Source organism: Xiphophorus maculatus, chromosome 2 (assembly GCF_002775205.1).
Source record: "Xiphophorus maculatus strain JP 163 A chromosome 2, X_maculatus-5.0-male, whole genome shotgun sequence".
Classification (NCBI taxonomy): domain Eukaryota; kingdom Metazoa; phylum Chordata; class Actinopteri; order Cyprinodontiformes; family Poeciliidae; genus Xiphophorus; species Xiphophorus maculatus.
Window position 1 is genome coordinate 8,672,880 of NC_036444.1, and position 21,260 is coordinate 8,694,139.

At 37.4% G+C, this 21,260-nt stretch overlaps 1 protein-coding gene across 4 annotated transcripts; it reads left to right on the top strand.

Annotated features, from left to right (window-relative positions):
• The first annotated feature begins 1,896 nt into the window (after positions 1-1,896).
• On the top strand, positions 1,897-21,258 carry stra6 (stimulated by retinoic acid 6). 4 transcript variants are annotated; one of them, XM_023326866.1, is made up of 18 exons: positions 1,897-1,995; positions 6,445-6,848; positions 7,776-7,842; positions 8,532-8,614; positions 10,370-10,503; positions 10,927-11,093; positions 11,832-11,957; positions 13,463-13,533; positions 13,607-13,686; positions 13,778-13,842; positions 14,160-14,322; positions 14,421-14,496; positions 14,856-14,989; positions 15,072-15,189; positions 15,604-15,705; positions 15,796-15,959; positions 17,168-17,305; positions 19,365-21,258. In XM_023326866.1, exons 2-18 carry the CDS (start codon positions 6,778-6,780, stop codon positions 19,604-19,606), a joined length of 2,001 nt encoding a protein of 666 aa, XP_023182634.1. In that variant the 5' UTR covers positions 1,897-1,995; positions 6,445-6,777; the 3' UTR covers positions 19,607-21,258. The 4 variants fall into 4 exon arrangements, with proteins under 4 accessions (XP_023182634.1, XP_005797799.1, XP_023182640.1 ...); XM_005797742.2 differs by having other exon boundaries at positions 13,781-13,842; XM_023326872.1 differs by lacking the exon at positions 1,897-1,995 and adding an exon at positions 2,276-2,479.
• Positions 21,259-21,260: the final 2 nt, after the last annotated feature.

Below are 21,260 nucleotides of genomic sequence, written 5' to 3' on the forward strand. Positions count from 1 at the left end.
CAGAGTGGCATCCTTATTTGGTCATGTGACTAACATAACCACAGCTGGTGTTTTGCCACAATAAAAATCTTTAGTGAATTTACAGATTATAATGTAGTTTATCCCTTACATTTCCCATTTACATCATCAACAACCACTAATAATAACAACATAAACTGAACTTGCCCTGACAAGTTGTTTCCGTTGGCAAAGATTTTGCTCTGTTTCAAGGAGACAAATTCCTCCTCCACCTCTTCATTATTACTTCTGCATGGGTAACCCACCACCTGACTGCTAAGGAATGTGAAAAATGGAGGTGAAAACTGACCCAAACGTGACAGTTTTCAAAAGGAAACGATCACGCTTGTGTCTACTACAGTAACAATCTTAAAAAGCAGGATTTTCTTAAGCATAAAAACTATGTATGTTGCAATAAAATTTTTTAAAGATATGTTTGACACTGACTTCAATTATCCTGAATATTAACAGCTTCCCGACTTCATTCAGCTTCATTGCAGCTGTCGACAGAGATAAGCAGGTCTTTTATGTCGGCTCAAATGTACGCTTTTCCACCTCAAACAAACACAAAATCCAATTATGCTCTAATTGACTGTAACATGGCTCATTGATTATGACAGAGGCGGTGGAGCAGACTGAGCAGTAAAAAATATCCACAGTAATTAGCCCTGTGCACCCTGGAGGCCTTTAGGAGCCATGATTTAATATAAAGACAATACTTCTCACAACTGGTCGATCTGAACTGAGTTTGCTGACAAATATATGTTGCTGTATGTGGAGCACAAAGTAAAGAACAAAAAATAGATCGGATATAAATTCAAATAGGTTTCACTGCAGATATGACTATGAAGTTCATTCTGCACATTAGCTGCGATAGAAGATTGCTAAAATTTTTTCTCAGAAGAAAACCTAGAGTAAGATAATTGGTAATTTGATTAAATGACTTGCAAAAACAGCTACTTTGAATCAATGTATATTTTTAAGGAAGTAGTTGGAATAACAGAAATAAAATGAATGGAAAAGAGAAAATTGCTTTAAGAAAAAGTAACTTTTGTCCTTGTTTGACAAAGAACAACTATGGATTCTTGAGTGTATAAAAGCTGAAGAAAGCTGAAAAAGTCCCTTATGAGTCAGAAAACCATAAATTGTTTAGGTAAGATTAAACAGTATGAGCTGAGACAACAGGCAGAGCCATTACACTAGCAAATCATGTAACTATTTACACTAATGGAAGCAGAATATGACATTTAATTGCTATGTAAGTGACAAATGAAGACCAATCAAAAAGCCTCAAAAGAGAAATACAAAAACAAATTACTAAAGGGAGTTCTGAAGACAATTATTGTAATTGTAAAACAATTGTTTGTTTTAATATCACCATTAACTGCATTATATATCATGCCTTGAGGGTCAGCAGACTCTTTGTAAATTTTGGAAAACGTGCACAAAAGAAACACTTGGAATTAAAAAATTGCTTAAAATTTGACGCTGACATCTGTCAAAAGTTATTCGCCGACCACAAATGCCAACTGATCAGCTTGATTGTTGTGTCTCTTGTGATGTAACTAATGCAAACACAGAACAGTGATTCTTCTATGATATTTTTTAAGAACTTTATTCCCCAGCTGTCTTCTTGTTGTGCATTTATTAGCAAACAAGGGAATCCACTGGAAATTACCTTTAAGAAACTAACACACACAGATTTCACTACAGCATCAGTGAAAACAACTTGAACTTGACCTCATTAGTCACGACTTAATGTTTCACAACATTGTTTTTTTTTCTGCTTGCACAGAGCAGACCTTTTATGATGCTTTCACCATCACAAGATAGAGACAGAGCAAAGTCCCACCTTTGTGTAGCATGGGGTGTCCAGGGGGGAAAAAAGTTACCCTTGAGATTGCTGTTTATGTAATAACTGGATTGCTGTAAGATGCCTGTGAAGGGGGGGGGGAAGCCTCTTCAAACTAAGAGCAAGCTGGACTAGACGGACCAAAGGTAAGATCATGATTTAGGACTGAATTTTGTAAAGACTTATGAGCTAATTTGCAGGGTTTATTTTAGACAATTTTAGCGTCAGAGCCTTAATGGTAAAAAAAAAAAACCAAACAAAACAAACAAAAAACGTGTACATAATTCATAATAATAATGACAAAATCAATTGCTATTAATGTAGATATTAACTTTTCAAGCCTACTTAGCGGTGCACCAGCACACCCACCTGCGATTCTTTCAGGAGGCTGAAAGATTTCCGCCACCGCACATAATGCTTCATAGAATCTGTTCCGGTGTTTAGTCAGCGTTATTTAACCACAATGCTGAAGCTCCAGGATGGTCTCCTGCGCGCAGAGCAAAGGCGCAGGTGACTCGGTTACCTGGCGGCGCTGAAAGTGTCTTTGTTCGGAAGATCAAGCTCCACTTCAAAGGCTTGAAGTTTTGTCGTGAGGTTTGTTTGAAGCCGAACCCAACCGGGTCTGTCACGGTAAAAAAAAAAAAAAGAAAAAGAAAAAGTGATTCTTTCACAACTGTGGGAAATATGACTGGTCTGCACAGCTGGTTTTGTTTTAAACTGAAACACAAAACTGGAATCACGCCAGCTGCTTATATTTTTTAAAACGTCCACGCATTCAGGTGATTGTGTTTTCTAATCAGACATCAGTGTGAAACCCATAGATAATGGTTTGTTTGATTTTTATTACCAAACAAAAACATTACACTTGAATATGAGTGTTTTTTTGGCTGTTTTGTAATGGATAAACAGAAATCTTGATTTTGTTTTCTTTTTATATTTATAACATTAAAAAGTAAAACGAACAGGAAAGAGAACCAAAAGAATATGACCAGTTTTATCTTGTTCTCAACTCAAAGATGTCAAAATAGCCACCTGAGTGAGTTATTGTCTGTTTGTTTGGTTTCTTCTGCTCTGTCTACATTTGTTAGGGCCATTGCTGCCACTTGGGTGCCCTGAGAACAAATGCTTAGTTGTTCCCCCCTCAACAAGACTAACAAAGGAAAATTAAGGCTAAGTGAACAGACTTCAAGTGGAATTGAAGAGGGAAAAAAAGTACAACATTCTATACTTGTTTGATGCAAACCTCTAAAAGGCAAAGGCAAGCAGCTGACTCATGCAGTTATGACAGGTTTTATCTTCTGACAAAGATTAATCAGGAAGATCAACGAGGAGGAGCTCATTAAAACCAGAAAATCCTCAAATTCAACAGAACTTTTTTTTGCATTAAGATAATATTTCTAGATTAAAATAATTTTTAAAGATAGACAGATGTAACAGGCTAAACATGAGATTATTTCTCATGTCTTTGTTGCTTTTGTATTTATAACTGTTTTTTTTCATTTGCTTAAAGCAGGTTAGTATTGCTTCAGTAGTGAATAACTGTATGTAAAATGATGTTAGTTTTTTTTATGTCTACAACAATAAGATTATGTTGGTGATTCACCCTCTTCCCTGCTAGTCGCTGTGTAGAAAAGGCAATGCACAGCTGCTGTGAGTTAGCCTGGCCATTATCTTCTTTCCTAATTTCACTTGATTCTAATCTCCCTTCAGTGCTCCATCTGGGCTTTCTCCCATTGAAGTTGATTTCTCCGGTAGAATTTATACTGAGCCAATTAGCGAAAAGAAGGAGAAGTTGTGAACGATGACGTTGATTTTCTGTGCTGCTTTAGGATTGTAGTCTGACTGTAGTTTTAGCAATGGCAGCAGATGAACTGAGACAAGCTGTTCTGTGTTGGCCTGAATTAATGTCAACAGCCATCCCGCCACTCCTCTCTTTGCAGAAAAGGTTTGTTGTTCAAAGCGCAGATGGTTTTCCGTAAACTGTGTAGCATTGGACTGATACATTACATACATTCATTCACACACTAATTTCAGACAGAAGTCAACCAAGATATTTTTTTTTTGCCTGTTTTAAGCTTTTAAAATAAATCTGATTACATTTCAATTCTTTTTTTTAAGACATAATTTTGTATTTCAATTTAATATTTTCCTTTTTAAGAAATCAAATATCCTTTTTTTAAAAAAAAAATCCGATCATAAATGTGCATACAAAACATGAAAGCATTTGTTTAAACATGCCGGTACTCCATGACATTTGTAAAGCTGCAGACAAATTTTCCTTGATTGCTTTGTTAATGCACGGCCTGTCTGTGTTGATGGTTTGCATGTTTACATTGTTAAAAATGGATTATCCAGTCAGTACCTCAATTATGTTCTGTTTTGTCAAGGTTCATGCCCGTTCTTAATATAGCTTGCCTCTTACCAAAAAAAAACAAAAACCTTTTGACTTAACTTCCTAAACCTGATACAAGTAAGTCAAGTGTCTTATTCAATCAAACCACCTCTCTGTGATGTAACTGTTCAAAGCATTCTTTGTTCAGTGACCCCTTTATTTGGTGGGCTGCTTTTGCTTTGGGAGCACATTTGATTTGGTGACTTAGTGTGTTGTGTTCTCATGAGTTTTAGAGGGGACATTTGAATAATGAACAACAATTTCAGACTCAAAGACAAAAGGAGAACATTGCTGTCAATGACATTTACAGTGTGTTAGAAAATACAGACCTTAGAAATATACGTATTCAAATTTGTTGAAAAACACTTTTAAGATTATTGTTTTTGTAAATACAGTATGCCAAATTTGCAGAAAATGGTTGCTTAGAGTAGTGACTCAAAGGAATATAAATAAAGGTTGGTGGCAAAGAATTATTTCATTGATGTATTTTATATTCAGTACATTTATTGCTACTCTTTTTAGATTGCAGTACAAGAAGTTATAAATTAACCTCTGGACCTCTGTGCTCTAGTAATGTGTTGTAATTAAACAACACTTGGAGGCTATCAGTTTTAGTAAAATACAAAGCTGGTTAGATCTAGATATTGCTGAAATATGTTTTATAAGAATGTGCAAATCCAAATTGCATGCATTGGTGACATTTAGATGTGATCATTCACTTACTGTTGATTTATTATTTATTTGCTATTGTCTGAATCACACTGTAATAATCTATCTCAAGGTTCATTTTGCTACTTTGAAACTTTTTACCACGAATCCCACAAATCTGTTTTGTTAAGTAAGTATGCAAAGTAAATGTTTGCTCTTTAGCAGTATATATTAAAATAAATTATGCTAAATTTCTCAATTCGGGAAAAAATACAAATTCTGTATAAGATATGACTTTTCTGTGTTTCAGACATGGATGTTTTAAAAATGATAATGAAGGGACCCAACTGTTCTGTCTCCAGCAGGGGAGTTTTGAAAAAGATATTGAAGAGGCTGAACCAGTAAATTCTGAACAGCTGAAATGATAACATGACATTATGTTAATTCTTTGTGACTATCAGGATGAAGATCAGGAGGTTTTATCAATGTTTGGACAGTAAAATAGGTGCTTACAACACAGTGACACTCTCACTTTGATAGCCCTCATTCAGATAAGTTAATGATTAATTATTTACATGTTTGCACACATATGTTAGTTGTATAAATTTAAAAATATGTTTGTTTAGATTTGTGCAAAAACATGGAGCAGACGAGTCTTCATCCCTGTGTTCCGTCTCTTAAGTAATAAGATATGCAAGTAGAAATGTTGGCAATGTGGCAGTATAGGATCACTTTAAGAATCCTGCTTGAGGCTTCAACAAAACTTGAGATTAGGGTATAGGTTTACCTTCCAGCAGGACAATGACCCTAAAAATACACACATTTGTTAGGTCCAGACCTAAATTCAGTTGGAAATCTGTGGAAAGACTTGAAAACGTATAGTTAAAGATGCTCTTCATCTAATCAGAAGTTCAGGGATCCTTCACGCTGTAATGACACACAAGTTTGCATTGGGGAATTACATAAGAGGTTTTAGTTGTAATGTTACAAAATCTGAACATGTTTAGGGGTGTACAAACTTTATCATAGCACTCTGTATTCTGATCCCTGTATCTGTTTTTTTATCTGTAAATGACAAAGTACTGAAGTGAATGAGCCCTTCCTTGATTCTTATCCATCTGAGAGGAGAGGGAGAGATATAACCTTTTGGGAAAATGTTCTCTGTCCTGCTAGACCAAACACATTCTGCTGCATAATTCTATGTGGTTTTGTTGGCTCACCTTGATTAGCTTTTGGTAACCTTTCACACATGATTTGTCGTGGTACCACGACAAAAAGGAACAACAGTAGAATTTTCCTGTTATCAGCGTGGAACTCCAATGGCTCTGATAAGACAGACCCATTGCTTCCAGCTACCCACACAGTCAAAGCTGGAGTTTTATTACCATGCACACCCAACCTCTTAAGCCACAAGCAACAGGTCTGGCAGCAGACTTTAAAAAGTAGATGTAATCCCAGTAAGACACAGGTGGCCTTCCAGATTGGCTCCCCAGATCTCCACATATCTCCCTCCTCTCTCACACTCTTGCCCCCCTCTCTCACTCTTTTTCTCCAGGCTTGTTGGTGGTAACCCTAAGCTGAAACAGGGCCTTAAAGCAGGGTGGAGGCAGCAGGCAGGAGCTGGAACTTGTCACATTATACTCAGGACCAGAGCGGGACGAGGGCACCTGAATACAGACTGTGAGAGAGAGTAGCCGACTCTGAGTGAGAGTAGACCAAACACGGGGAACAAGGACGCCGGGGCAGCAGCCGCAGCAGAGGCCAACGTAGGACTTGGCAGATTCCTCCCCCCCTAGAGGCAGGGGGATCACAACTTTCCGTCACCAGACACTGTGGACGGTTTTTCAACTTCTTTTTAACAGGATCTGTTTAAAAAAGTGACAGCACAATGGATAAGGATGCGCTCGTGGATTATGAGTATCCGGATCTGGATCCACTGCCATCCAAAATTGAAACAGAGTAAGTATATATAGCACTTTCTAACTGCAATTCATTTCAGATCTGTATTTTGTCTGTAATTTTGAACATCATGTGGTTTTCAAAACAAATTCAACTTAATCTGTCCTCTGTTTCATGTTGAGTAGTAATTCCCCAATCTTTTGTTCGGAATCGGTGCTGAGATACACCTCTCACTGAGATATAAGGTGACTCATACCAAACTTCTACTGTATCACACTAGGTGACCCAGATTGGAGTGGGGGTTTTTTGTCATTCTTAAACTATGTAATTTTCAACCTTTTAGGTTTGCAAATATTATTTTCTGAATCTTTTTAACAAAAGGCTTAAAACCTCTAACACATTTTACCCAAAATAGGCATCAATTCAACATTCAGTATTGATTTGAAGTTTAAATAATTTTAATAAAGACAAACCTCTTAAAGGAAGAAAAAGATCTGAGACTACGTCAAACGTTCAACTTCAAGCAGGAAAACAACAGTAAACAAACATCCAGACAGACAATGGATTGGTGTACCTTATTAATATATTACAATGGCTGAGTCAAAGTCAAATTTTCAATTGAAAATTCAGCAAAATGTGGAACAATCCATGAGTGATTCTGCATAAAATAATAAGCAGCAGCCCTAAAAAGTTATTAAAGGCCAGAAAATACTATGTTTGATGTTTTTCTGAACGCCCCATGTGAACCTAACATATTTACCTCCCCTGTTGCACAGGAACATGAACATAGGCTTTTCTCATGTCACACTCATACCAATCCGTTTAAATCCAAATCTCTGCTCTTAGACTTTGACTACCAACTTTCCAGCAACAAATGATCCTGACACTGATGTGAAATGCTTAGTGACGTACAACGAAGGTCAGATCAGGAACTTGGGGCGTAGCCTTCTGTCTTTGGTAACATGAATCATTTGTCCTTTTCTTTAGAACTATCCCCCCATGTGACCCCACTGCAGATGATATGCTCTATCATATATGCATCACTGCGATATCTGTAAGTCTGACATCTGTTCACTTTTCTCTTACGCAGCATTACACTGATGTGCTCAATGAGGTTATGCAACGTCAGTCATGTTTCACTTCCTGGATTATGGAAGTTACCCCATGCCTGGTCTTATTTATCTGTTCATTAGTAAAAGAACAATAAAACAACTCAGTATAGCATGACCCTGTGGGTTGAAGAAATTGCATTAAAAAGCTAACTTTAGACATTTGTATTTCTTGTTGTATTCTGAAGAAACCTTTCTGTCATGTTTTGACTCATGAAAATTGTACATCTTCATCTGAGATATTCATTCATGACCACTGATGGTGCAAAACAAATGTGCAACAGTTAAGAATAGTACAGTATCCACTAGCTTAAATCTTGCTTTAATTTCTCTTTAGATTGCACTTTATAATCTTATGTGGAGATGATACTCAGTGTTTGTTCTCTTGAGAGACAATTGCGATAGACTGCCTCAATTAATAGCAAAACATTGTTCCCACCTCAGTATTTCCTAAATGTGTCACAGGTCACAAAGGTCATTGAACCCCCTCTCAGTAAATGGTCATTCTGACTAATGACACATTGGTCAGACCGCATATATAGGGAACACTAATGAGACTGAGGTTAAGCCTTTTGTTACATGTCACTGCATGGTGCTCTGCACCTGAAGCTAACCAAGATGTCTGTTCTTTCAGCTGGTCATCATGCTAATTCTAGCCATCCTGGCTAGGCGTACAAAAGTCGGTAAGAGACAGAAAGGACTTCCAGGTTTACTCAGGTATCATTTATGTTTTTCTTTACTCAAATGAATGGATTATTGTGATATTCAAGTGGTTTGGTAACATTCTGTTCAACTGGCCTCAAATCCTTCGAAGTAATATAAGCTTTAACATGTAAGCAAGTATATTTATATAGGGAAAATCCCTCTTAGAGACCATTTGCTATTGAAGGGTGAAATTTAGCCTTTAAGATCTCTGAAGTGTTTATTGGTTCAGTTGTCACGTCATAAATCAGGAGTAAAAGTGTATGTTTATTTTGCTTTCAGGTGTGCTTTCACTTTTCTTGAAAACATTTTGGGAAACACATTTTAATATGGTTGCCAACTAACCAGGAAACCTGGAAAAGTTGGCAAGTTTGTTTACCTGTGTAGCACTGCTCATATAATTTAATATTCCATCAGTGAACAATTGATGGAACAGTTGGAACAGTATTAGTTTTATTGGTACTAAGAAGCTTAGTTAGAATCAGCTTCATTTGCCGAGTGTGTGCACACAAACAAGAAATTTGACTTTGGTTCCACTTTGCTCTTAATGAAGACAATTAAAAATAAATGTATAAGAGGGAAACTGAAAACATTTATTGCCCCTAAAGTTGAAATTGCATGAGGACAAAGTTCTTTAGTTGTAAGTAATAGAAACAGTTAAATTTGTTGACTCCTCCTAGCTGTTCAAGTTGGAATTTTAACTTTAGCATGCGTAATGTTTGTATTTACAAAAGAACATCTGACTCTTAACATTTAACAGAGCACAGTATTAAAGCTCAATATTTAATATGAGTACCATACAGCGATTCCTTGTGAAAATGTTCCTTTATAGAGTTTGAACTCATAGGTCTATTCTTAGTGCCTCAAGTTGTGAACATATTACTTTAATGTTTGCGCATATCAGGACTTTAGAAATAATTTTTTTGTTTGCATTACGAACACCGGTTAGCATTTCAACAATTAGAAAATCCAATATCCGAGCTAACATCTAAACATGAGCACCATGTGAATTTCGAGCTGGCTGATTAAGTTCTAATGAGTTCAGATGAGTCCCAAATAAGGATCTGGAAAATCAACTGAACATGCACCAACATGGGCCCTGCTTCTTATCCATAATTGTCCAGCATCAAACTTTTATAGGCAGTTAACACAGGGCCATTATGTAACCAAATAATCCCATCTGAAAGACATTTTCAACCCATTTTCCATCCATGAGGGCCCCATATGTAAATCGTGCCTGTGTGGTCCATCTTGCAACTATGCCGCATTCCATTTCCACTCCGAGCTAATTTTCCAAGTTACCAGTTGGAGAGAAAAGAAAAAAAAACAAAAAACAAGGTTTCATTTCCCATTGGGAAATCCGAGGGCTCGTTGAGCAGACATAAGGTTCATAAGACATAAGTATGTAATATGACTGCTGTGTGTACAAAAAGTATTAGAAATTGCAGATATCATCTAACTATGACCAGTTCTGAGGGTTTTCTTCTACTCTAACCAGTGGCACACACACATAACACTCCATGACTCTATTTGTGAATATGTTTCTTTGGTGTTTAAATTCTTTGAGAAATACATCCTTACTGTCCTGTACTGCTACTATACTATTCTACTACAATAATAAATCCCCACTGATTTTCCCGCCTATTTTAAATTAGAGAAAATTAATGATAAAGATTCTAGCTTTTAAAATGTATTGACTAACCAGTCTCTCATTCATATTTTGGTCTGGTAACAAGTGAGTACCAAACACCTGCTGATTTGCTCTCTCAGTCCAGTCAACTTCCTGGATCATACGCAGCACAAGGGTCTGGCAGTGGCAGTGTTTGGAGTGCTGTTGTGCAAACTCTGGGGACTGCTCATATCCACCAATCCCCTACCTTTCACCACAGACTCCACAAACAAACGTGAGCTCAACCTCATCTTGTCTGCAATGGCTTAATGTATTATTTCCATATGTTGTAATATAAATTTTCTCAGGAAATGTTGGAAGGGTAACCACTCTTAAATACGTTATAAAACTGGATTATTGTGTCTTGTTGCATGCCTGTTTTCTTAGACTCTGACATTTTGAAGAGTTTTTTTGTCTGAAATTACATAAGAAACATCTATAATTTTAAAGAGTCACACTGTATTGTGTCTTTATGCCAAACCAAAAAACCGTAAAAGCTTCACAGATCAAAAAAACCTACAACAGCTAAATAATTAACAGCTGTTAATCCAAATAGATTCTTTAAGATTTATTTAGGCCCAGAACTACCTTTAGTGTGAAGATGAAACAAAATGTCTTCACACCTTTAGATGTTCACACACTGGTGTTGTATTTGCAGAGAACTGGGTGATTCTGGGAGTCTTCTACTACCCCGCTCTATACTACCCTCTCCTGGCATGTGGCACTTTACATAATAAAGTTGGCTACGTACTCGGTAGCCTCTTATCATGGACACACTTTGGTGTTCTGGTGTGGCAAAAAATTGACTGCCCCAAGACACCTCTGGTGAGTAATTTAACTCTTTTGTTTTCTTTGAAAATAACTCAGAAATAGTCTTCATTCTTTGATATCTTTATTTATGTGAGAGGAGGAGAAAGAAGCTGTACATGTGCATTATTTCTGACAGTCAGTCTGTGTGGTGTCTCCATCAGTGTAAAATGGATTATTTCAAAAACAAAGCAGCTCTGTCCTACACTGGAAGCCCACTGAGTACCAAACAGAATTGGTCTGCAGTGTGACACAATAAGAAAAGATGAAGACTGAGCTACCCTGAAAGATTAACAGACCTTTACTCTGAGGCTTTGAATGTTGCACAAAGCCAGATTTTGTCCAAAGATTTTAAGACTTTTTGTGCACTAAATAATGTTCTGTCCAAACGATTAGCTGCACTGTCCTCTGGTCTAAACCAAGATGTTTTGTTGGTATTAATCACTTTAGAGTGTGTCAGTTAAAAAAAAATGTGTTGAATTGATTCTTTTGTGATAGTCTGCTTCTGTGAAGCTTTGTGAGGTGTTGAGCATCTTTACTGGCCAAAACAGCAGGACTCATTTTTAATTATTTTTCATTTCATTTAATCCAAAATGAAAGAAAAATGACAATTGAATAGTTAAAAATGGCTAAATCCCATCTCAAGACAAGACATGTCTATCTTCTTATGTGCCATGCAAGATGTTTTCTAAATGTGTTACTATAAAGATCCACAACCACAAGAGATCTAAAGTGTTTTTTTTTATTCCTCTGCAGATTCACAAGCACTACTCCTTGTTTTCCAGCCTGCCTCAGATAGCTTGCTTAGCATTCCTCAGTTTCCAGTATCCCCTGCTTCTATTCAAGGGCTTCAAGGGTGCAGAAAGGACCAATGCCACAGAGGTGAGCTTTCACCAGGGAGCATCTTAGACCTGGTTCAGGATGGTTGCAATTATTCAACTTATTCTTACTACCCAAAATTAGCTCCATGTTCTTTTCAAATAATTTTTACAAAATGCACGTCTACTCTAAATCTGTGCACGTGAGGAGGGTTTAAGTACTGCCTGTTAAACAAGAAGCTTACTGTGCTCATTCAGTCAAGGCTTAATAAAAATATCGGCCCTTCACAGTACACCAGTCGCATAATCATTTTAAGCAGTTTGACGTAATTGGTTTACAATATGCTCTTGATCAGATTATGAAAAGGTTTCCTGGTTTTTTTGTTGAAGGGGAAACACAAAGCTTTTTTTCTTCCATGCTAATCTTGGAAGAAAGATTAGCATCACCAAACAGAGTTTGGTGAGGCGATTGCCTGGATTTTGTATCACCTCCATCCCACCTCTGCTGAATTCTTGCACAGAAATGAACCTCATTGACCTTATCAGGAAGAGATTTATTTTTCAAAACGTTCGCAAATAACAAAATCAAAATTTCTAAATGTTTCAGGACTTTATAGATGTGAGCAAAGTAGTTGTATTGAGGTCTTTTAAATCTTTTCCTTGAAGCTTTATTTAATTCAAATAAATGACATAACAGCAATAGAATGTTTTACTAGCAGAGACTGACTTGAAGTCTGGAAATCTTTGCCTTTCACCTTTGTAGTGAAATTGCCTGATAGAAAAGTACATTAGACTCATTATGAATGTGGAATTTATTCACACTGTTCTTCTTTGTTGCTATAAGCAGGAATCAGTGTTGTTCTATCGATATGCAGTGTGAATTAAAGTTAAGTCAGATTGCAATCCATTCACACTCGGTTTAAATAGATTTTTTTTTATTTTTAAAGCGTATTAAAGCACAAAATAAATGTCCGAACAAGATTTGGCTTGAGCTTAGCAGACACCATATATCCATGTAGATTTAATTTCCCTTATGTCACTAAAAACTAAGAAACCTGTACTAAAGGTTTGGAAATGGTTTCCAAACAAAGTCTTGTTTTGCTGTTCTTGAATTGATGAAGCATACAGTTTGTATTTCATTTGATTAAGTGTCATGTTCATGGTGTACTTGGCTAATGGCGCACTTATCTCCATGAGGCATTCATCACTTAGACGTTGTGAAGATGGTTCCTTGACCACAAAATGGATCTCATGGACATATTTTCTACTTAGCTCAACTCAGTGGATATGGAGGCTTTTTCTGTTTCTAACCTAACTACTGTGGGGAGTCTTTTTGTCTCAAAACCCCCCAATTGTGCAGGGTTTTGGTCTCCAAACTATAAATGTAAATGGTAATAGTTTGATGAGCTTAAATTTTAAATGCCACATTTAGAATGAAGCGTTTTTCTGTTTTATTAACAGCCATAAAGTAAAGTCAGGTTTGAATATTCACAAACATTATGAATACGCAGCTTGTGACTTCATTGCTTTTTCCGATATAAAGCATGTTGCCATTTTCTGTTCCTTCAGGATCTTAGTAGCAGCTATTATAGAGACTATGTGAAGACAATTCTTTATGAGAAGACATCCAGCAAAGTCAGGTAAGAATAATATACTCTCCATTGTAGTATTTAGTACAGTTCAAGTGCATAACTATTTGCTTTCCACCTTTAGCACATCAAGCACAGACAAACCAAAACTCCCACAGAGAGTGACTGATGCTGTGAGATCTTATATTTACACACCAGAGGAAGGTAAGAATGTGTTCATGTAAGCTGATTATGTACAAATGTTAAAATATTTTTCACATTTTTTCTGAACAACAATAATATTTTTATTTTCAAGCAGCTTTCCGTTTCCCATTGAAGTTGGCAATATCTTGTGTTGTATCTTTCATAACTCTGTATCAGGTAACTACCTTTCTTCTATACATATATTTAGCAGTATATTCAGTTGTATATCCCCTATCAACATGTTCCATTTAACACAAAATAAACCAACACTGTTGACTGTATCAATATCATTTACTGAGATATTTACATACACTGTATATAAATAAGTACCCCTCGGACATTAAATCCAACTTTCCCTGTTTCAGGCAAAAAAATTTCCTTTTGCTGAAAGCCAGAATTATTACAGATTTCTATTTTCACATTACTTTTTTAAACCTTTTAGTTTGCTTGCGGAGAAATGACCAAATGAATTCTGTTTTTTTTCTCTCCATCAGATGGGACTTGTATTGATCTCTGCTGTGGTGCCAACAATGCAGAAAGCCCGGTTTGGCGTCGATGAAGATATTGCGAATGTTTTAGCTGGCTTCCAGATTATCCTGTCTCCAGACAGAAAGGAAGTCATCAGAATCGTTGTTTACTACATGTGGTGTGTGGAAGGTGAGTGAATGAACAGCCTCTGCAGATATCTTCATTTTTTATTTTTTTAACTTGATGTGACAATGTTTTGAACTTGCCACATGCTGATGTCCCTGCAGTGTGCTACATCTCTGCGATGACTCTGTCTTGTCTGGTCAACTTGGTGCTGCTCATGCGCTCGATGGTTTTGCATCGGTAAGTCAGAAAACATAACTGAATAATTGATTCCTTTTCCCTAGTTTTGGTCCCCAGTCAGTGTCCAAAATTTGCTTTCCCATTCCATTGTGCTTCATCATGATAATTTGAAGGTTATTATAACAAAATAGAGAGGTAATTATCTGCAGAGAAGAGCAGTCAGTTTTCTGTTTGCTGCTGTTTAAGATGAAAACAACAGTTTAGATGGAAAATTTAAATAATGTGTGATTAACCAAAATGGACATCATATTAAATGAAATGGCTTCATAGGTGAGGCATAGTCTTGCATTTTCAGTAATATTTTACCTATGCAATATGAGTTTTATATTAAGCATTGTCTTGAATGTGTTTTCTTCTAGGTCCAATCTGAAGGGGCTGTACAGAGGAGATATTTATAATGTCTACAACTGCCAGCGAAGCATCAGGGCATCCAGGCCAGCTCTGGTCTGCTGGATGGGCTACACCAGCTTCACAGCAGCTCACATCTGTATTGGTACTAAAATTACCTATCCAATCAGAATTAGGCTTGTAGAAATGTAAGTCTGAGTCTGAAATATTTTATGTTTCTTATGCAGGTATGATCATCCAGACCTTGGTGTTCTTCCTCTGCCTTATGGTCGCTGTCTTCCTCATAATCATACCCATTTTGCACAGGCAGAATCTGATTCTCTTTCAGATCGTATTGAGCATGTGGTGAGCAACATTGCACTGCTTACATTTTATACTCACAGTGGTCCTTTTACATGTTTTTAGATAGATAGATAGATAGATAGATAGATAGATAGATAGATAGCATTTATTGTCATTGAACAGGATTCAACGAAATTTCTATTGCAACTCCCGTTTAATATTTCTGTCATACGAGACACTCATTTTATATTTAATTTTTAGCAATGCATATAAAGATTTCAGTACATATTAAAGGAATCTCTCTCTTTCTTTCTAGCGTTTTTATTTTGACACCCAGAAACCATTTGATTTTACAATATCTTCCATGTGCAATTCATAGAAATAATTTGGCTTGGCCACATTTCCTGTCTGCTACAAATAGGTTTTGTGTCCTGTCTGAAAACAAAAAATGTCTGACTGTCAAATTTGGCCTTCCAGGCCTTTCTGGTTGATGATTCTCCTAGCTGTGGTGCTTCAACACATCACTGCCAGGTTTTGCTTCATCAAAAAAACAGCAGGAACTCGAGACCTAACCAACAGGTAATTCTCTTTACTCATCATTTGTCTGTCTCCCTGTTTAACAGCTGCATGGCCTTTTGCACGTTTGACGCACTCTGACCTATCTTACAGGGGTAATCTGTTCCTGCTGACATATCTGCTGTTTCCCGTCAATGTTTTGATTGGAGTGTTGCTTGCTATCTGGCGCATGATCATCACAGCCCTGTTCAATATCGTTCACATGGGACGCATGGATATCGGTCTTCTTAACCGCAACGTGGAAGCATTTGACCCAGGTGAGCCAGATATATTCTGCATGGTGTACAGAGGCATTGACAGTGCTGGGACTGTAAACTGTTATAAAGATGTATATTTTATGTAAATGGATGCAGGATTTAGAAGTATCAATCATGATCAAGTGTCGCAACAAAACATTTCTGAGGCCGAGAGGGAGTGGCAAGATACATTTTTTAATCTTTTAAAGAATTAACACAACAAGTAGATCACAACACTTGTCCACCATTATTAAGAGGAGCATTGGGAGTCTAACATTCTATGCAGAGTTTTCCACCATGGCCCTCTTGGTTCTTCTTTGCAGAATATGTCTGGCTTGATTGATGCTGAATTCCTTCTCCACGTAAAATCTCCAATTATCCCCCAATGCATGAGCAAAGCAGAGTTTCCTTTGTGTGCCTCAGCTCTGTTGCGCAACAAGGGATGTGTTTACACTGCAGAGTTAAATATTCAGTTTGAGTTCTGTTCTTGACTCATGCATGTGCATGATGATAAATTATTCCTTTGGTCCTGCAGGTCGCTTCTTTTTGTTCAAATCATTTCAGGCACTTCGCGTTTCACAAAGTGCGTCGGTCTTTGAGTATTGGATGCATTTCGCAATGGCTGTCATTTCTGTAAAAGTGCATGAATATGAGTGGATTTTAGAATAAATGCATGCATAATTATTATTTTTATTTATACCCATTACATCTGGGTTGAGAGACAGCATGTGCTGGAGTGTGCAACACTAAAACTAAATGTGCAAGCAAGCCATAAGCACGCACAAATAGCCTTCAGAATTTAAATGATTGTGTTTACATATCAGAGTGTAGCTCCAGCATGCTTGTACACTTGTAAATGCATTATTTTTCTCACGTAGGTTTCAAACGTGGCCTTTTAACCAACGAGAAAGAGCTTCTGTTATCCCACTTAGAGGCTAGAAATTAGCATCCTATCCATTTTAATATTCTCTCAGCTCTCTGCAGCTTGCATCATATCTGTATTCTGTGCAATGTGCAGACTAATTGGACACCAATCTCTGAAATGGGCTCAGATTTAAGACATCTGTTGTCAGGAAAAGCAGGTGCTGGGAAAAAAAAGAGGAAAGTGTGATTGTGCAGCCATTATGTGTGATTGCCTCAAAGCCAACATGAGGTGTGGCCTTGGCTTTTTATTGCTTTTGCCCTGTCAGAGTAATACCCCCCTCTCTCTTTCCTGTGTCTGTCTGCAGCCTACCGCTGCTATGCTCATTATCTGAAGATTGAGGTGAGCCAGTCCCACCCTGTGATGAAGGCCTTCTGCGGGATACTGCTGCAGTCCTTGGACCAGGAGAGCAAAGCTGCACAGAAATCACGGGATGCTGAAGAGGGTGTGTAGCACCAAGTTAAATTCACATCAACAACAATTCCTTCATAAGGCATTGTAGCTTTATCTGTTGAATTTTGCACAATACGCTTGATGTTTTATGGCCTAACTTGAGGCCATAAAACCTCAAGTTAGGTACACTTTCAAGATTCACATTTTGGAGACAAAAAAGGTCATTTAAAGTTTCAGAAAATAATTTTATCTATCTGCCTCTCTACCAACATGATAGTTTATGGAAATATTTTCTGTGCTGTCTTTGTACCACTAAGGTTTCTATTGTGCAGTTCAAGCACATCCCACTCTCTCTTTTGACTTGAGAGAAGCTATACTACAGTCCTCTTCGTGTGCTATCTTTTTGGTATACGCTCACTACTTTTGATTCCACTTTTTAATCTTTGGCCAAACTAGACAAATGATGCAAAGTGAGCAAACAAACCATTCATCACACATGAATTTGTATACTTTGATCCCGCTGCTCCTTATATTTGTCCAGCAAAACCCTATGCTAGTTCTGAGTTTTTTTCATGTCTGACCCAATAGCACCAGGGGAAGAGGCACCACAAGAGGTTAATCTATTAAACAAAAGGAGAATTTGGGTAATATCAGAGATACATCAAGTTATAGACAGCCAATAGGAAAGATGGATTATATTAGACAAGAGGGAGAGCAAACCTTTTAAATTATTATTGCAAATATAGACAATGAATAGATATTTTGCAAATTTTGACACAGATATAAAACGTTTTTATAGCAAAAAGCATCAAGCTAATAAAAACCTTCATGTTTTGGAAATTACTAACTCCATCAGTGAAGAATAATTGATTTGTGGTGGATGCATCTAAAGGGGCATTTCAATGGGCCTTGCAGTTAAGCAGTTCTTTTATGTGAAAAGTTAGATCTGAGATATTCTGTATGCTACTTGTTTCCAGTTTATTTTATTCAGTTTATTCAATTAGAGCTTGGGAAGGAACTTGAGATGCATGAGCTTGACAGCAGAATATGGTGCATTTAACTGCGCTGTCGCTGATTGTACTGATAAACTACACTGCTGATTGTGGTGATAAACTAATAGTGCTATTGATGAGATGGATACTAAATAACCTTAATGATCCTGAGGAAACAGATGTGTCTTTCAAACCATGAAGTTGCTGCTAGCATTTTAATTGGTGGATTTTACACCAGAAAATAACTCACACGATTAAAGATGAACGCCAGCCTTATATTGGCATTGAAAGCGAGACGGCAAGATATTTAATTTTATTTGAAATCGAGACATGGTAGCACATAATCAGATCTCAAAGCTGCCTTGCACGCACGCTCAAGATGGGAGATTCGCAGTTCTGATTTAATTTGCCTGGAACAAATTGAGTCTCACTGAGGAATAATTTACAGCTCTGCTGCTGGTCTCAATCAAATCTGCCATAAATAAATCAGCGTCCCTCGTTGCTCTGGTGAGCTTCCATCACCTGACAGACAATATCATCACTGCTAAAACTGTTATTTTTCCTCATTCAGATGAAACCAATTTTATACTTTTAATTACTCACAGCAAGTAGGGCTGTTTGGAGGCTCTGCTGCTGAACTATAATCATAGCTACAAATGGGTGGTGAGTGACAGTCACCCACGCAGATAGTCAGAGAGAAGCAGGGAGAACTCATCAGGACTCATCAGCTGCTGAGGAATGTAGGTCCAGTTGAGTCTAATTACAGACATGCTGTGGACATGTTGCTTGTTTGTATCCAGAAAACAATGCATCTATCAGGGATAATCTATTGTATTGTAGAGATTACAGCTTCAGCAGCTGATTAAACAGATGAGCTACACTAATTGCCTGCTACATATTCATGCTGCCCGAGGGATTCTAGCTTTCAGCCAGTATGCTCCCACAACGCTTAGAGGATTAAAAAAAATGATTGCTTTCTATTATTACTCTTTCCATTGTATCTTTCGAGCCCTTGGTGGCCCATACAAGAGGACCTCATTTCAGCTTTGACTCTGAAAGATAATTTTTTGTGTGTATCAGTGTCTTGTTGGGACCATCATATTGTCTGTCTCCCCTCAGGGATCCAGCTGGTGCAGCAGGAGAAAAAGCTGCACAAAGTCTCCAGCGCCAAGCGGGCTCGGATGCACTGGCAACTCCTGTACACTCTGGTTAACAACCCCTCCCTGGTGGGCACCAGAAAGCACTTCCAGCTTCAGACGGCAGATAACTTTCTAAACGGAAGCCTCAACCGGACCAGCAAGCAGGGCAGCAAAAAGGAAGCAATACCCAAGGAGGCGGAGGCAGCAGCAGCCAGCAATTGAACCAGTGCTTAACCCTCATAATGTTTTGGCTTCAGAAGCTGCAATAATTTATGAGATTTCTCCAAACTTGCAATAGATGTCCACAACTTGCATTATACAGTGTCTTGCATAAGAATTCCTGTCCCTGGAATTGCTTCAGGTTTTACACATTTCAACCACAAACCTCTGAGGATTTTATTGGGGTTTATGTGACAGCACATAACATAAAGTAATGAATATTTCTGAAATGCAATGAATAAGACGCATGGTCTTATTTATCATAACCATAGTTATGATAAATAAAACCTTTAACATTTGACATGCATTTGTAGTCAGCCCATTTAAGTCTGGTATCCCTAAATAAAATCACACAATTATTCCAATTTTATGTAATTAACTTTCAGTATAAATACAATTGTGGGAAAGTTAAAATCAGAGTTGGGTTATAAAGCGATATATCAAGCTTTGAACATCTCATATACCACTTTTAAGCCCATCTTCTCTAAATGAAAGACCACTGTACTTCTGGAGGAGCTGCAGAGAGCAAGAGCTCAGCTGGGAGATTTTGTTGTTCAGGACAACTACAGTAATGCAGTGCACTTTACAAAATCTGGCCTTTGTAAAAGAGTCATGCCCTACAGTCCATGAGGAGGACGTGACAAATGTAGAAGAAGGTGCTCTGGACAAACAGGACAATATTAGAACTCTTCAGCCTGCATGTAAAATGTTTGGTTGTAAACTTAACACTGAACATCATCCTGAACAAAAACTCTTCACAGTAACACACCATGGTGAGGATAGTTTCCTTCAGTAGGAACACTTAAGCAGGCCAGATCTGACTATAAGTTGGAATGAACTAAATACAGGATTGTCCTGGAACAAAAGACTTGAGACTGGGACATAGCTCCACCTCTCCATTCATCAGAAGAACATCAATAAACTTACAGCAAGTGCTGCAGAGGTATGGTTCAGAAACGTGAGCTAAAGTGGCACAGTCCAAGTCCAGACCAAAATCCATGAATTATCCATTTCTAAGATTATGCATAGCTTTGCACTGATCTATCATTAAAATCCCCAAAGAGGCAAGATGTTCATAGACTATAAATAGTGCCTTGTTTTGAAATATTTATCAAGTCTGTGAAAGATTGTAAGGCCTGTTTTGATCATTTGACTGGAGCATTTTTGCTCAGACTGATGCGATAGCTTGCCTGACTCTGGTTTTTCCTACAAATGCGTTAAATATAATTTGCAACAAGTGAATGTGCTCACCTTGGGTTAGACCTTAGCTGCACCAGAGTTTAAAACCTCTAAAATAATCATGTTTTCTTTTGTGAAATGCAGAACTTACAAATGTTTAGTTCCCCACACTGAACACGGGACAACAATCCAATGAACCATCTTTCAACAGAAGGTATTTATATAGAGATAAAGAGAATATTGACAGAACTATTTATAAATAAACAAATGTAAGTGTTTTTCTTTTTTAATTATTATTAGTCTGTGGAATAGGAGCTACCATAGAAATCGTGTCTTGTCCCATTTAGTCCAAAAGCACTTGCTGCTAAAAGACCTTTCTATTGTTGTCACAGCTCTATTGTGGTTTCCCCTGTCTAGACATGCTTCACTTTTCTGATTAATGTGAAAATAAAACTTAAACAAGTCATTTGAATTTATG

Excerpts from the sequence above, each read along its gene's own strand:
- stra6 (XM_023326866.1), top strand. The coding sequence starts at position 6,778 with ATGGATAAGGATGCGCTCGTGGATTATGAGTATCCGGATCTGGATCCA. Across the intron at positions 11,094-11,831 it reads ACTGCCCCAAGACACCTCTG|ATTCACAAGCACTACTCCTT; the intron begins GTGAGTAATTTA and ends ATTCCTCTGCAG. Across the intron at positions 15,706-15,795 it reads ACTCGAGACCTAACCAACAG|GGGTAATCTGTTCCTGCTGA; the intron begins GTAATTCTCTTT and ends CCTATCTTACAG.